This window comes from Monopterus albus, unplaced genomic scaffold (genome assembly GCF_001952655.1).
Source record: "Monopterus albus unplaced genomic scaffold, M_albus_1.0 scaffold129.1, whole genome shotgun sequence".
Lineage (NCBI taxonomy): Eukaryota > Metazoa > Chordata > Actinopteri > Synbranchiformes > Synbranchidae > Monopterus > Monopterus albus.
In genome coordinates this window covers 191,912-208,223 of record NW_018128009.1, presented here as the reverse complement: position 1 = coordinate 208,223, position 16,312 = coordinate 191,912, and the positions used below count along the sequence as shown (strand labels likewise).

Here is a 16,312-nt window from a genome sequence, read left to right as displayed (position 1 = left end):
GGAAAGAGAAAAAAGAGAAAACTAATAAAACAGGTGCCAGACACAACACCCTGTATCCTTCCTCCATCTCTGTGGCACTTCCAAAATGGACAAGACTAGATTGGAAGGAGACAGAGGCAGAGAAACCAGAGTAGACTGGGCCAGGTCCAAACTGTGGCTTAGATATTCTAGACCAGTGATCCAAAGTCACACTTACACACACATACACAAAGATGGATATGATATACTCTACTTGTTTCATCCTCATGTGACTGAGTTTAATTAAATTTGTCTGATCACTGTCTGATCATCTTGGTTTTTTTGTGGTCAGAACACAAAGCAAATAAAATAGAGTTAAGTGTTTTTATACAGCTGGTTTATTACTTGCTTCCCTAATAATTTCGAAGTAGAGTGTATGTTCTGGTCTGGAGGCTGGACTCTGTAACTCTAGGTATGTTGGCCTGTGTTTTGTGGTATGTATTGTACCATGGCAAAGTAGGCCAGTGGGAGCTGTTGGGGGGCCTGACAGTAATCAGAGCCTAATGCCCTGTCACACGGTGGACGCTTGAAAAAAACAAGAAGACCTGTCTAGTCAGCCAGTCTGTAAAAACAGCTCGCCCAATGAAAGCATATCCTTGTGCAGTGGAGCTACATTAGCAAGCAAAGCACAGTCTGGATCCAATTTAAGTCATCATCCTCCTCATCAGCAAAACCCCATTCTTTCTCCTCCACCATGGGCCTAGCTTGGTCATTCCCGTGGAATGTTTTGCTGGGTTGTGTTTGTGTACGTTTATGCGTGCGTGTACGTATTTGTACACACACACTCTTATGTGTGTATGTACACCTCTTATGTTTTGTGCCTGTGGATAGGTATGGAAGCGCATGTCTGTCTCTGTAAGAGCATGTAAACATGTGTGTGTCTGTGTGTGTGTGTGTACTGTACTCCATGTACTCCAACACACACACACACACACACACACAAACAGCCCCCTGTTTTAACTAATTGGCAAGAATTGTTCCACATGGAACTGATTAATTCCAGACTTCTGGCTCATTAGTGAGTTAATCGACTTGTACCCCACTACCTCACCCAACACACACACACACACACACACACACACTGCTTTTTCTTTTCCTATCCTTTGCTTTTTGAAGATGAAACTTGAAATTCTCGTAAATAGGTCGTTCACATTCGAAAATAGTACACATTCATTTAGTCTCTGTCTTTTTGCTTCTCTTGGTATTTCCCTGGAATACCCAGAAACTCCCTCCCCCACTTCACACACTCTTAGAACCCCAGCCCCCTCTCCTGCCCAATAGATCCTGACCTGTAACAAACTGTAACAGAATAAAACCCCTTTTTGGAGGCCTTTCTGATGCCTGCACTTCATTGAGACCCCAGGGAACCTTTCCCACTGTTAACCCATAAAGAAACTTCCTTGCCAGCCTCCCTGGGGAGTGCAGAACACCCTTCTAACATACAGGACTGGTGTTTTGAGTGTGGCTATAATCTTTTCTCACATATGGGTGACAGTAGAAGTTGACTTCTGTTATAACAATCAGTTTTTGTTGCTGCCTGTTCAGTTGTCCAACTCTGTTCATCTGTCTCCTCCTCCTTCAGATCATCGTGTGGGCACCTGTTTCTCTGCTCTGGCTCATGGCCGCTGTGCTGCAGAGATGAGTGGTCAGTACAACAAGATGCAGTGTTGTTGTGACACAGGACGCTGTTGGGCTTTGGGACAGATCCCTGAGATGTGTCCTGTCAGGGGTTCTGGTGAGTACACACAAAGACAAGATGGACAATACAGAAGATACCTGCAAATCCCACATTTCAGTTGCTGACAGCTACACATGGCTCTAACAACATCTGTGTTGCTGCTGATCTCAGATAAAGGGGTAGAAATAAGCTTGAAATTAGGGCATCCATCACTTTCTTTCTCTGTTGAGAAAGAACAGGCACAGTAGATTATCTATGATTTGGCATGAGATGAGCCAGTAAATAACGTCATGACAGTGTAAGGGGTTTCCAACCCAAACTAATTTAATATTGTAATATTAAACCAGACAAGACACAGAGAGGCACATGTGCACATGACAGAGAGGTAAGAGCTGCCACTTGAACTGATGAGCATGATGTCATGAGCACAAACAAAACAGAGAAAGATGGAAAAGATTTGTGTTAAGATAATGACCCATCATCTCTTCAGTCAAGCTGGAATTTGGGAAATTCTTCCTCTGCGTGAGACCATGTGATCCATCACTGATCTGTTGCAGAATTTTCCATTTCTTTCACTGGCACCACCAAAATAAGATGTGTGTGTTTGATTTTATTGTCAGTGTGCAAAACATATACATATGTAAACATACTATACATGTATGCAAATGCATACACAGTTACAAGCATAGTTTACCTAATGGCAAAATAGAGCAGAACACATCATTATACACATTATACATTTTTCTTTTATTACTTGGTCACACCTTCACTCAGTCAAAGCACATCTAAAACCAGTAAAACCGTACAGTAGAGGGTCATTTCTATAACAAAATTCAACCAAAGAACTTCAGTTTAATACAGAGAGCAATGGCCTTTGTGAAAACTGGAGCTCCGTGAAACAGTGAGCACATTTAATGTGCTTATGCTGTACGGCTTCAAGTGGTTATACTGATCCAAAGCACTTTTTTTCTGTTATAATGTGCTGTAACAAATAAAACCTACACTACAGCAGTTTACATCCACTGACTTGTTCCCTGTGATCTCTGTCTTTCTTGTAGATGAGTTTAGGCGTCTGTGTATTGTGGGTGTTCCACAGGGGCACGGTCTCCCTAATGGCTACCCCAATGGCCACGGTCTTACTCCTAATGGATTTCCATATTCAAAGTTCCCCACTGGGCCTGGTGGTAATGCTAATGGAGTCAGCGGAGGAAACAACCAGAATATAGGTAGAGTCTTTCAGTGGGTCTGAATAAACCTGTTAGATGACAGTAAAGCAAAAAGTTCATTTCTAGAGCTGGAAAATTGCAGCATTTAACTGTTAAATTTGTTTGCTGTGCTTTGATAATCCCTCTGTATGTGTATTCTCAGAGAGTATTTCCTTTCCCAAGAATGACACCATAGACGTATGCAAACATTTCACAAACTTGTGTCTGAATGGACGCTGCATTCCCACACCCCCAAACTATCGCTGCGAATGTAACATGGGCTACAGGCAGGATGTTCGTGGGGAGTGTATTGGTAAGAAGCACACGCTAACGTGCACATACTTCAGTCAGCTCTCAGTAACATCTCTGAGCTATACCAGCAGATATAGTGGCACAATTAATAGCGTGCACTGCACTGCCATCTTCTGCCTATTTAAGGAATTTATTACATGTGTAGCTTCATACTTGCAGGAGAAGTCTGCTAAAATGTTTTTTTATGTCTTTTAAACGCATTCACCCTCACAGTCAGGATAGGTTATGGTTTTTTTATATTCTTTCTTTCTAGATGTGGATGAGTGTGTGAATAATCCATGTATCAATGGAGACTGTGTCAACACACCTGGGTCATATCACTGCAAATGCCATGAGGGCTACCAGGGAACACCCACCAAACAAGCCTGCATCGGTATGTGTGATTTCCAGCCTGTATTACTATAAACAGGATGTTTCTTTAATACACATTTATTATATGTTAAGTACAGCTTTGGTGCACAACATAGTCTGATTTGTGTTTAGAAGACAGTTAAATTAAGTTCCGCTCTCCACTCATTAGATATCGATGAATGTATTGTGAATGGAGTGATGTGTCGCAACGGCCGCTGTGTCAACACTGAGGGAAGCTTTCAGTGTATTTGCAATGCTGGCTTTGACCTCACTCCTGATGGAAAGAATTGCATTGGTAAGGAAAACACAAAAACAAACTGAACTTCACTTGAGCCTTCATCTTTATAAACTTGATGCAATTCTTATTCTCATTTCTCACCAGATCACAACGAATGTGCCACCACCAACATGTGTCTCAACGGCATGTGTATTAATGAGGACGGCAGCTTTAAGTGCATCTGCAAACCTGGTTTCCAACTAGCACCTAACGGACGCTACTGTACTGGTATGTACTGTGTGATTTATGAAGCACAGATACAGAGTCAGATAGGCTGCTTCAACAGTGCTGATGCGGCGTGCTTTGAAATCCTGCAGGATCTGCTTATGCACATGTTTCTTTCAGAAGTCAGGCTCTTTGAAACATCCCTGATATAGATAGATAGGTGTATTATTTTATGTTGGCAGATTTTGTCTGGAAAATGTAAGAATAACTGGTTTCCATTGCAGTCATGCGTGCACAGGTGCACATCCCAAATACACCACGTACTGTATCAGCTTAGATAATGTTAACTCTCCATGACCTCAAGCCTCGTTAAAGCTCTCTGTGACTTCTGTGGTGTCGTTTTGTAACTGTAAGTTGTAAGTTTGCTATTTTAAAATGAATACATAGAAGATTATTTAGAAATGGACTAATCTTTTTCTAGGGATTAATTTAGTTTATGACTTTTATTCTAAAAACTTGGACCCCTTTTCCCTCTTATTTAGTTTTACACAATACTTATGAGTTAGCTATCAGACCAATGGAAATATAATCCTAATTCTAAACCCAAGCTCATGGTTCATAGACAATTGCTTGTACTTACTGAATGAGAAAAGTATAAGATAATAATAACATACCCTCATTATGTTTACATATTTACTTAAATACTTGAATTATTTTTGGGGGACTTCCCCTTTAATTCACTAATGCAATATAGACCATTCTCTCAAAGCATCTGCCTTATCCCATGAACTGAAGCTCACATGTAACTGTCTTCCTTAGATATTAATGAGTGTCAGACACCCGGCATTTGTATGAACGGCCGCTGCATCAACTCCGAGGGCTCCTTTCGCTGTGAGTGCCCACCGGGCCTGGCGACTGATATAGATGGAAGAGTGTGCGTGGACACACACATGAGGACCACTTGCTACGGCGCCATAAAGATGGGAACTTGCTCGCGTCCGTTGCCTGGTGCAGTGACCAAGTCCTATTGCTGCTGTGCCAACCCTGAACATGGCTTTGGAGAGCCCTGCCAACCCTGTCCCTCCAGAAACTCAGGTGGCGACTTGGGATAGATTGAAACTCTTTGTTTGAATTATTAAAACTCACTTTTAATTCACTTTAAAAGGAAAATACAAGTGGACGTCCTTTTCATAAATCATGTTCTCTTTCAGCTGAGTTCCAGGCTGTGTGTAGCAGTGGTATTGGCATCACAACTGATGGCATAGGTGTGTATGTTGTCCATGTTCCCATAGTGCTGTTAAGAAATGCGGATGTTAGTATTCATCTAAATACGGCTGGAAATGACCTTTTCCCCTAGACATCAATGAGTGCGCCCTGGACCCAGATATTTGCCAGAATGGCATCTGTGAGAACCTGAGAGGTAGCTACCGCTGTATCTGTAACATCGGCTATGAGTCCGACACCAGTGGCAAAAACTGTGTTGGTGAGTCATGTTCATGTTTTTAATGATAGTCTTGTTTAAAAAAAAGCAGTATATCCCAATTAATATTGGCCACTTTGACCACAAGTTAAAAGTGCTGGATTAAGGTAAATGCTAAGACAATGCTTTAACAGTGCCATTTGTGAGATCATTTGTGAGGGAATGTGTTTGTCTGAAAAATTATAGTCTCTCTAAATGACGATGCATATTTATCCCTCTAATTAGCAATTAATAAGTAAGCCCCACTCCTGCCTGTTTTCTTAAATTAATGCAACATACAGTACAATGATCCTGTTAACCTCTTTCCTCCCTTCAGACATCAATGAGTGTCTGGTGAACCGTCTGCTTTGTGACAACGGTCTCTGCAGAAACACTCCCGGCTCCTACACCTGCTCCTGTCCTAAAGGATTCGTCTTCAAACCTGATTCAGAGACATGTGAAGGTGAGCACACACACACATGTGCACATTCCCTCTGGCATCTCTTTTGTCATGTTTTTACCACCAGTCAATGCCATTATGAGGTGACATTATTACCAGGTGTGTTGGATTCAGTTTCAAGTAAACATGTGGTTCAGGCAAAGACACATACATCATGCTTGTATCTGCCAAATGGTGATGAGCCATTTGAATTGGCCTCTCAACCCTGACCCTAGGTGTGTGTTTGCACATTTTTCAGATATCAACGAATGTGATTCCAGCCCCTGCATCAATGGAGTGTGTCGTAATGTGGTCGGGTCCTTCAACTGTGAATGTGCCCATGGCAGCAAGCTGGACTCCACCAACACCATCTGTGTGGGTAAGACCTCCATCCTTCCAAATGCCTGATGTAAATTAGAGCAGCACTGCAAGGTCCCAGAAAAGGCTTGTGTGAGATAACGATGACACACTGAGACGGAAATGACACCTGGTAATAACTGATGTAAGGTTTACTCATTTGTAAACCAGCACTAAGATGGTTCAGGTTTTCAGGTCCACAGACATTGTTATCCTCGGATACTGGGCAAAATGGCAGATGACTTCATAGCAAAATCTTTGCATGCATGTCCTTGGTTCACATGGAGATTGCTTTCCATCATAGAGCTCCTCGTCAGATTCAGAATGACTTGTGGTATGTAAGAGTCTGATGAGGGGAAATATTCCACTTGTTTGGGTGTTTGTTTTTACTTTTGGGAGATTTGCAGATGTTTTTGTAAATGGAAGTGAGAATGAGTCACTTCATCAATATGCATATTGCATAAGTTGGCTCTGGTTGTGGTACACAAATTCCTCTGGATTGGTTCATTTCTGTTTCAGAGCCTATCACCGAGAAAGGGAAAGTAAATTGTGGTTTTATGTTTGGGTGGTCTTGTGGTTTTGGAGGATAGGTGCTACTCTTCCTGTATGTCTGTACACTCATTCAGTTCATTAGGAATGCTATAGCATAGGATTAAATGTAATGGTGCATGGACATTACTCAGCTCTGCCTGTGGCCACAGACAAACTGATAATCATGGGAGCTGAAGATGTCATGTTTATTGTTTTTGTTGTGTGTTTTGTTTCCATAGTTAACGGTGCCATGTGGAAATGTTGACCACTAATGGTGTAATTGGAGCAATTGTTTTGATGACTGCATGTCTGTTTTGTTTGTATCCTCTGCTCCACTAGCACATGCACAGGGGAAATAGTCACAAAATGTACTTTGCAAATGTTTTAAGTGGAAGGAAATACTCTCGGTACGTTTGTTAAAGGCCTCAAGGATACACAAAATCTGCTTTGGTGGGGAAAAACAGAATGTAAATAGAACTGTGCATGTTTATCTCCACAGGACTGCATTCATCAAGTCTTTTCTGTTCTTACTTTGGCCCCACAGATAGTATGAAAAGTACGTGCTGGCTGACAATACAGGACAGCCGCTGTGAGGTCAACATCAACGGAGCCACACTGAAGTCTGAGTGCTGCTCTACACTGGGAGCCGCTTGGGGCAGCCCCTGTGAACCCTGCGAGATCGGTCAGTTCAAACACACAGGTTCTTTAAGGCTGAGACCAGTGTTTTTAATTAAAAGTACATGTATTTTGTGCCAAAGCAACATTCACAGAGTAACATCAAAATTCAGTACAAATAGAAGTGGAATTCTTTTAGAGAATAGACATGACATGTTGTACTTATTCACTGCAATTCAACTCACTGGTGGACTCTGAAATGATTATTGCTTTAGAATTAAAGGCAAATTTACAAATACTGACAATATGAATATAATTTATTTATAGTGTTAGTAATATTATATTATTAATCACTGAGCAAGAGAGTAAAGAAACAAAACACAACTGCAGATTTTTCACATTCTTTTTGAGCAGCTTTGGTCAGAAAGTGCCACCACACTGTGGACACATGACTATTCGCATTCAGAACAAAACACAACTGCAGATTTTTCACACATGACTATTCACATTCAAATATGAACCAAAGGCCAATATTGCCCTGACAATGTATACAGTATGACCGTACATACTTGACATGCAGTACAAATACATGTACTATTTCACTTGTCTCCTTAGACACTGCCTGCTCTCGAGGATTTGCTCGCATGAAGGGCCTTATCTGTGAAGGTAAGAGCATTTGATAAATTAACTATATCTACAGCGCTCCATTAAACCGACATCCACCATGAACTCATTCTATCTTTTCGCTCTCCTAATGTACCTTAATGCTCTCGTAGATTTCTTTTGACCTTGCAGTTTCTCAAATGTCCCTCTCCATGTAGATATTAATGAGTGTGAGGTGTTCCCTGGAGTGTGTACAAATGGCCAGTGTGTGAACACCCAGGGCTCATTCCGCTGTGAGTGTGCTGCGGGTCTCAGCTTGGACAGCACTGGACGCACATGTGTGGGTAAGGGGAGTGCACAACAAAATGATCACACATCATATCAGCTGATGAAACAGTCATTTCCAATTGCAATCAAGGTACTTCAGTATAAGGCTAAAACTAAAGTTACTTTATTTTTTCTTCAGCAAACAACTGCAAGATTAACAAAAATTAACTTTTTCTAGACACGCGTAGTGAGCACTGCTACTTGAAGTGGCATGAGGATGAGTGTGGTGAGCCACTGCCAGGCCGGTACCGTGTAGACATGTGCTGCTGTTCGGTGGGCGCTGCCTGGGGTATCGACTGTGATGAGTGCCCCAAACCAGGCACACCTGAGTACAGAGCCATCTGCCCCAGAGGGCCCGGCTTTGCCAACAGAGGAGATATTCTGACTGGCAGACCCTTCTACAAAGGTAACAGGATTCTCAACTTACTGAACATCTAATTCAATTTACAGCACAGCACACTGTGATTCAGACTCGCTGCAGAGAGATCCATGCTTTGAGTGATTCATTGTTCAGTGATCCTGTGCAGTGTGTGGAAAACTGGTCAAAGAAAACAGCTTGTTTACATCACCTCATAGTTATTTGTATCTTAGTGTCTCTGTGCAATCACACTGAAATTGTATTCATTAACATTTTGTAATGCCAGGTCATCTTAGGGGGTTTGGATAGTGCTGGAAATGTTTATACAGTAGATAAGCAGAACCTTGGCAGTTACAGTATTTTAGTATCTGTGCAATGTGAGTATTAATAACCAGTCTTTTTCACAGATGTGAATGAGTGTAAGGTATTCCAGGGTCTGTGTACTTATGGAACTTGCCGAAACACCATCGGCAGTTTCAAGTGTCGCTGCAACAACGGCTTTGCTCTCACCACTGAAGAAAGGAACTGCACAGGTACGAGAGAGAGGCAGAGGGAGTGAAGTGGATTTAATATAAATGAAATAGTTCTGTCACACTTAGTGAACACTTGGTGAACTTTCTTCATGTTGTTGTGCTTCAGACATCGATGAGTGCCGTATCTCCCCCGACTTGTGTGGTCACGGTACTTGTGTCAACACACCTGGCAGCTTTGAATGTGAATGCTTTGAGGGCTATGAGAGCGGCTTTATGATGATGAAGAACTGCATGGGTAAGCTGGAAACAACTTCACACATTTTCAAGTGATACACTTGAGTTTTATCATATGAATTCATGTCTACAATGTGAAATTATCATCCATGCTTTTTTATTAGCTTCTCTTCTTCTTTCTTTCTGCTGACAGACATTGATGAGTGTGAGAGAAACCCCCTGTTGTGTCATGGAGGAACCTGTCTAAACACAGAAGGGAGTTATGAGTGTGAATGTCCCATTGGACACTCACTCAGCACTGATGGCTCTGCTTGTGAAGGTGGGTCATAATTCATACAGCATACTAACCTATGCTATACTAACATTCACACTATGGACAGATTACTGAACGGACCTAGTGGGCACAGGCCCGGGAGCCTGAGGGGTCAGGGGGCTCCTGGACCCCACCTGCAAAATATTCACAAATAGATGCAAAACTACTAAAAAGTGAAGCAGAACAACCAGAAAGAGATGGAAAAAGACCAAAAAATGATACCAGACATCCTTAAAGAGACACAAAAAGTCTGCAAAGACATGTTAACTTCAAGGAGGTGCAAAACAATTACAGTGATGTAAAAAGACCACTATGAGACAACACATCTTTTAAAGGGATTTCTCTTTCAGTTTTGGGTCTTCTGTGTAGGAAGGTAGAGGCCTTTTACATGTCTGTGCCCAAGTGGCCATTGTGTCATTATCCGTCCATGAGACACACAGGCCCGCCAGTGTTATATGTCATTCTCAACACATCCAAAGCAATTCAATAGCCAGTCGGAGTATCAGTCATGCCCTAATTAACTACTTTCACACAGCAAAATTTGCTTCTCTTCTTGATCTTAGTTTGTATAGTTAGTTTATAACAGCTGCATACAGTAGTTGGTATATGAAGACAAACTTGGTTCAAGTATTGGGTCTGGCACTGTTCAATGAATGAAAATTGCAAATGCAAAGATATTTTTATTTGTATCCTGAGGTATGATGCACTACATTTTATGCAATGTGCAACTCTCTATATTTGTTTTTGCTGGTCTAGATATGAATGAGTGTCAGCTGAGTGACAACTTGTGTAAGAACGGCCAGTGTGTCAACGTGCCAGGGACGTACCAGTGCTCCTGTGACACTGGTTACCAGGCCACACCAGACCGACAGGGCTGCGTTGGTGAGTGGAGTGAACTTTGTCCACTGCTACACACTGAAACAGGATATTAAGGACATGTGGTTACACACAAGACAACGGCCTGCTGAGCACTGATCCAGCTATATGTTAATAACACTCTGCACCTTTACAGATATTGATGAATGTACCATTATGAATGGAGGCTGTGAGACCCACTGTACCAATTCGGAGGGCAGCTACGAGTGCAGCTGTAGTGAGGGCTATGCCCTCATGCCTGATCTCAGGACCTGTTCAGGTAAGAAAACACAGGATATCTACAGGGTATATGTATTTCAGCTCTTTACACAGAAAAGAATATTTTAAAGGGTTTAAAGAAATGCAGTTTTGTCACATTGTGATGTATTTGTTCAGTCACCTGTAGCACACTTTAATGCACTTTTGATGTTCCTCTTAGATATTGATGAGTGTGAGGAGAGTCCAGACATCTGTGACGGAGGCCAGTGTACCAACATTCCTGGGGAATATCGCTGTCTGTGTTATGACGGCTTCATGGCTTCCATGGACATGAGGAGCTGTGTTGGTGAGAGGAAGAACACACGCTGACATTTTTATCTTTTATATTTGTCTCGCTTTAAATCTTGTTTCCTAATTTAGTCTCTGAGCTAATGTGTTTTTCTGCATGTCTGGCTATTTTCTTTGTCAGTTTCATTTTTTTTCTCATTTTAATCTCTAAGGCCAGAATATTAACCTGTTTTCTGTGTCTGTCCATGCCTGTCTGACCAGATGTGAACGAGTGTGATTTAAACCCAAACATTTGTCTCCACGGTGACTGTGAGAACACCAAAGGCTCATTCATCTGCCACTGCCAGCTGGGATACTTTGTCAAGAAGGGGTCCACAGGCTGCACAGGTATGCACACAAACACAAATAGGTGTGAGGGGTTGAGCTGCTTCTGAGTAGTCTGGGCCTCTGTGTGTCCATATCTAAAAGTGCTGTGACAGCGCATTCGTGCACACAGCAGTTTCAAATTAGCATTATCCAAATTAATTATGTATTTATAGCATACCATATCTGGAGACCCAGTCATCAGCCTCACTGCTAATACAGTTTAAACTGGTAGTAAAAAATAAAATTGTCATGTCATTAAATAAAGGAGCATTTCACTCCAACAAATTAAGGCTATAATACTGTGTCCTTTGTTATTTGTTTTGTTTTTGTGATACCTAGAAGCTTTAATGCTACAACACAAAACAATAATACTATCTATCTGATCTCCACATCTCTCCAGACATTGATGAGTGTGAGATTGGGGCTCATAACTGCAACATGCACGCTGCCTGCATCAATATTCCTGGAAGCTTTAAATGCCGCTGTCGAGATGGTTGGGTGGGAGACGGCATCAAGTGCGTGGGTGAGTACATTTTCACTATATCTTAGCTGTGATGTATGAAAGAGACACAGTAGTTTTACTTTGTAAGACTAGATTTAAAGACAAGTGTTGATTGTTCCTACCACTCTATCTGTAGATCTGGATGAGTGCTCCTCAGAGGACCACAACTGTAACCCCAATGCAGACTGTGTCAATACACCCGGATCCTACAGATGTACATGCAAAGAGGGTTTTAATGGCGATGGCTTTTCATGCTCTGGTAAGGCTATAAAAACTTTCTCAATACATCCTAATGGAATCCTAGCTACAGAGTGTGCAGCAAGTTCCATGCACAGGTTTATAACACAGTCAATCCGATTTGTTTAAGACATGGACGAGTGTGCAGACAATGTGAACCTGTGTGAGAACGGACATTGTCTGAATGCGCCGGGTGGCTACCGCTGCGAGTGTGAGATGGGCTTTACACCCACAGAAGACAACAGAGCTTGTCAAGGTGCCACATTCATTCTGTCACTTTTTATTGCCTTGTTTTTACTGTTCAGGTAATGTTTCTAACATTTTTCTTTCTCTCTATCACCTTTGACACAGACATCGATGAGTGTAATTTCCAGAACATCTGTGTGTTGGGAACGTGCCAGAACCTTCCAGGGATGTTCCGCTGTGTGTGCGATGACGGTTATGAGCTGGACCGCAGCGGAGGAAACTGCACTGGTCAGTATAGCACTTCTGTAACTGTATCTCTAGATTCAATCAGTTTTTTGACAATAATATCAAACATCCATACGGTATTTTCCCATTATATTGCATTGTTGTTTGTCACTGTATCCTGCAGACATTAACGAGTGTTCAGACCCTGTGAACTGCATCAACGGACTGTGTGTGAACACTCCAGGGAGCTACATCTGTAACTGCCCAGCTGACTTTGAACTCAACCCCACTGGAGTGGGCTGTGTGGGTGAGTCACACTGAGAGCTCACAGGTTTAACTAACAAGGAGCTGTTAATGCTGTCCTGCAGGAGAAAAGAGGTTAGGTCTTCTCTATATGAGACCCACTGTACCAATTCGGATGGCAGCTACGAGTGCAGCTGTAGTGAGGGCAAATATATTAATTGACCAGGAGGTCAATTAATATATTTGTAATTTTTGTAAAGTAGAAATATACCACTACCATTAGCAGTGTCATTTCCAAATTGTGTTATGTGTTCACACTCAGGACAGTGGTGCTTCAGTTTGAAAATATTATTATTATACTTTCACCAGTACAGTACACAAGTATTTCTTTAAATACGAGATCATAGTGACAAGGCTTAAAACAGCATCCAAATTTATGTCTGACAAATCTCAAGAGTTAAAAAATATTTATTTATGTACAAATCAAACATCTGTTCATTTCATTTGTGGACACACACACTATCCTGTTACATTAAAGTGGAGACACGTATTTAAGGGTGAAAATGTGTGTTTCTCAGACACCCGCGTTGGGAACTGCTTCCTGGATATCCTTGCACGTGGTGATGGAGGAATCTCCTGCAGTGCAGAGATCGGAGTGGGCGTGACCCGAGCTTCCTGTTGCTGCTCCCTGGGAACAGCCTGGGGTAACCCCTGTGAACTGTGCCCTGCCTCCAACTCCAGTATGTACCACAGGACCAATCAATTACTCTAAATATTTACTGCATAATGCACATCCACGTCAGTCTTAAAATATTCAGATTTGAACTTACATGCTATTTATTTATTTAATTATTTACTCCTATTTATTGCAGTTTTTTTCCTACTGTGAAATACAAAGTCACACTAACTTACTGTCTATTTCTCTTTTTTGTCTTTAGCGGAATATAAGACTCTTTGTCCAGGAGGCGAGGGATTCAGACCCAACCCCATTACTGTCATCCTGGAAGGTAAACTTTCCACCTTTCTCTTCTGTTTACCAGTCATGTATTGAATTACAAAAGGGCACAACAGCTTGGCCAGTGTATAAGCAAAACACTAAACTTTGGCATCTAGTTCTACCAAAAAGGTAAAGTACCCAGAGTTAAAGTTTCAAAAGTTACTGAACAAAAAACGCAGAAGCCTTAAGAAGGCAGAGTGGATCCAACGTGTGGCATTAGCAGGTTCAAAAGGGAAACAGGGCTCCTGATAGTGGCTATATGTCTGTGTGGAGTAAACATTTTAGTATGTTTGCAGGTGTCTTATTTAACTACAGTTCCTTGCTAAAACATACTGTGGCAGCTGGACGACTATTTCTACTGTAGTTAGATTTATAACACAAACTTTGACATACTGTCTAAATGCTTTAGTTTAACTTACAGAAACAGTAACCTAAACTGATATTTGGATATTTGACTTATCAGTGACAATATGCTTGCTACTCACAAAGGCATATTGAGTGTCAGGATCCCAGAGTTTCCCATTTTGCCTCTAATCCCTCACTTTTGTCTTTTTAAAGTGTAATTTTTTTTGTTCAGCAGCTTTTAAAATTATCACTCTGGGTTCTTTACCTTGTTGGTAGTGCATATTATCACATGGCAACTTTTAGGCATTCTTCAGATTTTTGTAAAAAGACCAAATTGTCAAAAAGTCGTCTTCACTCGATACAAAATCAATAGAGTGAGATCAATTGCCCCCACCTTCCGGTGTGGGCCTGACCTGTATGTGCTCTGTCTCTATAAGTTCATCTATGGATCTAACTGTTTGAATTACTCTCTAGATATTGATGAGTGCCAGGAGCTGCCAGGTCTCTGCCAAGGTGGAAACTGCATTAATACCTTTGGCAGTTTCCAGTGTGACTGTCCAGCAGGCTACTATCTCAATGAGGAGACGCGCATCTGTGAGGGTAAGGACTGAAAGACAAAGTGCATTGAACTGCTTCTTTTAACTGACTCGAACTGTATTCACTCAAACCCATATTGTCACTATGCCATTACTATACTTTTTTTTCATTATCTGTAATCATATCTGCATGTGCAGATATTGATGAGTGCACAGTTCATATTGGGATCTGTGGACCTGGCACCTGCTACAACACTCTGGGCAACTACACCTGTGTGTGTCCACCTGAATATATGCAGGTCAATGGAGGAAACAACTGCATGGGTGAGTGGAAGAGACTGTTTCAGCTGACAAGAAAATGATTTATTGTAACTTTCTCTTGGAACTTAAAGAGTAATTACATTTCTGAAAGCCAAACATTTTTGAAGTACATGTCAGATTTTTGTTTTCAAATTGACATCTGTCTATCTTGTAATACAGACATGAGGAAGAGTGTGTGTTACCGTAACTTAAATGACACATGCGAGAATGAGCTGCCCTTCAACATGACCAAGAAGATGTGCTGCTGTGCCTATAACGTGGGAAAGGCCTGGAACAAGCCGTGCGAGGCCTGTCCTATTCCTGCTACCTGTGAGTGTCGACGCAGCTTCTTATGAATGGAGCACGAACACAAACCAAATACCACTTCAGACCAACATGCACTGACACAGCTGTTTATGCATTACTGTCAGTGAGTCTCTTTTGTCCTGACTGTTTCAGCTGACTACCACATTCTGTGTGGTAACCAGCCTCCTGGCTTCATCATTGACATCCACACTGGCAAGCCAATTGGTAAGGTCATTACAATGCCAACACTGGCAGTCAGAGTACCTTCAAAACAAGACTATGATATGACCAGGTTGTACACATTATATAGCTTTCATTATTGTTAACTTTTTCTGGTGGGGTCTTGCAGACATTGATGAGTGTAGGGAGATCCCAGGTATCTGTACCAATGGAGTGTGTATTAACCAGATTGGGAGCTTCCGCTGTGAATGTCCTATGGGCTTCAGCTACAACAACGTACTGCTCATCTGTGAAGGTAAAAGTCAAAATCTTCCTTTTTTCTCACTCTCCTTTTTTGTTCCTTCTGTCTCCTGTAACAGAGCAGATTATGGTTACTAAGTATGAACTGAAAAGTTGTTCCACATTCAGCTATAAAGAGACAATGTGTGTGTACCAGTGTGTCATAGATTTCCTGCTATTTTGCCTTTTCTGTTTCCTGTCTTTCATCCTCAGCTTATTTTAGCTTTGGTCCAAGTCATGTTCACACTGACTTTTCTGTAAACAAACCAAGAGAAATAAACATGAAGTCATATAGACTGACAGATAATTTACTGCATGGACTCTTTTCTTGCATCACCAGGAAAATCTAAATCTAATTACAATATAATTACAGTTCCTCTCACTCATTGGCCAAGAGGTACTTTTATAAGTTCACTCGGTGGAGTTAATGCTGATGTTTCCCACATGAATGATTTCTTTGTAAAAACAAATGAGAGCAGCTGCCAGGACCTTCAGTCATCTAGAACCTGCCCACGAGTGTTTGTACCAGAGCC

At 41.6% G+C, this 16,312-nt stretch overlaps 1 protein-coding gene and 1 long non-coding RNA gene across 2 annotated transcripts in view; one reads left to right on the top strand and one right to left on the bottom strand.

Moving 5' to 3' along the window:
* The window catches only part of fbn2b (fibrillin 2b), a 62,975-nt gene that overhangs the window by 36,412 nt on the left and 10,251 nt on the right, over positions 1-16,312 (top strand). Inside the window, exons 10-43 of the mRNA XM_020613073.1 lie at positions 1,601-1,753; positions 2,755-2,922; positions 3,065-3,214; positions 3,467-3,586; positions 3,734-3,859; positions 3,947-4,069; positions 4,826-5,101; positions 5,218-5,271; positions 5,364-5,489; positions 5,803-5,928; positions 6,164-6,283; positions 7,337-7,474; positions 8,023-8,073; positions 8,229-8,354; positions 8,516-8,743; positions 9,103-9,228; positions 9,335-9,463; positions 9,596-9,721; positions 10,472-10,597; positions 10,728-10,850; positions 11,010-11,135; positions 11,339-11,464; positions 11,844-11,966; positions 12,082-12,204; positions 12,313-12,438; positions 12,534-12,656; positions 12,778-12,900; positions 13,415-13,576; positions 13,775-13,843; positions 14,653-14,778; positions 14,913-15,038; positions 15,195-15,344; positions 15,474-15,545; positions 15,670-15,795. Coding sequence (XP_020468729.1) covers positions 1,601-1,753; positions 2,755-2,922; positions 3,065-3,214; positions 3,467-3,586; positions 3,734-3,859; positions 3,947-4,069; positions 4,826-5,101; positions 5,218-5,271; positions 5,364-5,489; positions 5,803-5,928; positions 6,164-6,283; positions 7,337-7,474; positions 8,023-8,073; positions 8,229-8,354; positions 8,516-8,743; positions 9,103-9,228; positions 9,335-9,463; positions 9,596-9,721; positions 10,472-10,597; positions 10,728-10,850; positions 11,010-11,135; positions 11,339-11,464; positions 11,844-11,966; positions 12,082-12,204; positions 12,313-12,438; positions 12,534-12,656; positions 12,778-12,900; positions 13,415-13,576; positions 13,775-13,843; positions 14,653-14,778; positions 14,913-15,038; positions 15,195-15,344; positions 15,474-15,545; positions 15,670-15,795 — 4,416 coding nt within the window. The remainder of the gene's footprint in view (positions 1-1,600; positions 1,754-2,754; positions 2,923-3,064; positions 3,215-3,466; positions 3,587-3,733; positions 3,860-3,946; positions 4,070-4,825; positions 5,102-5,217; positions 5,272-5,363; positions 5,490-5,802; positions 5,929-6,163; positions 6,284-7,336; positions 7,475-8,022; positions 8,074-8,228; positions 8,355-8,515; positions 8,744-9,102; positions 9,229-9,334; positions 9,464-9,595; positions 9,722-10,471; positions 10,598-10,727; positions 10,851-11,009; positions 11,136-11,338; positions 11,465-11,843; positions 11,967-12,081; positions 12,205-12,312; positions 12,439-12,533; positions 12,657-12,777; positions 12,901-13,414; positions 13,577-13,774; positions 13,844-14,652; positions 14,779-14,912; positions 15,039-15,194; positions 15,345-15,473; positions 15,546-15,669; positions 15,796-16,312) is intronic.
* Positions 10,551-11,055, bottom strand: LOC109967481 (uncharacterized). Its single transcript, XR_002275940.1, has 3 exons — positions 10,971-11,055; positions 10,744-10,842; positions 10,551-10,630 (listed from the first exon to the last, which is right to left on the bottom strand). It is a non-coding gene; the product is annotated as an uncharacterized LOC109967481 (long non-coding RNA).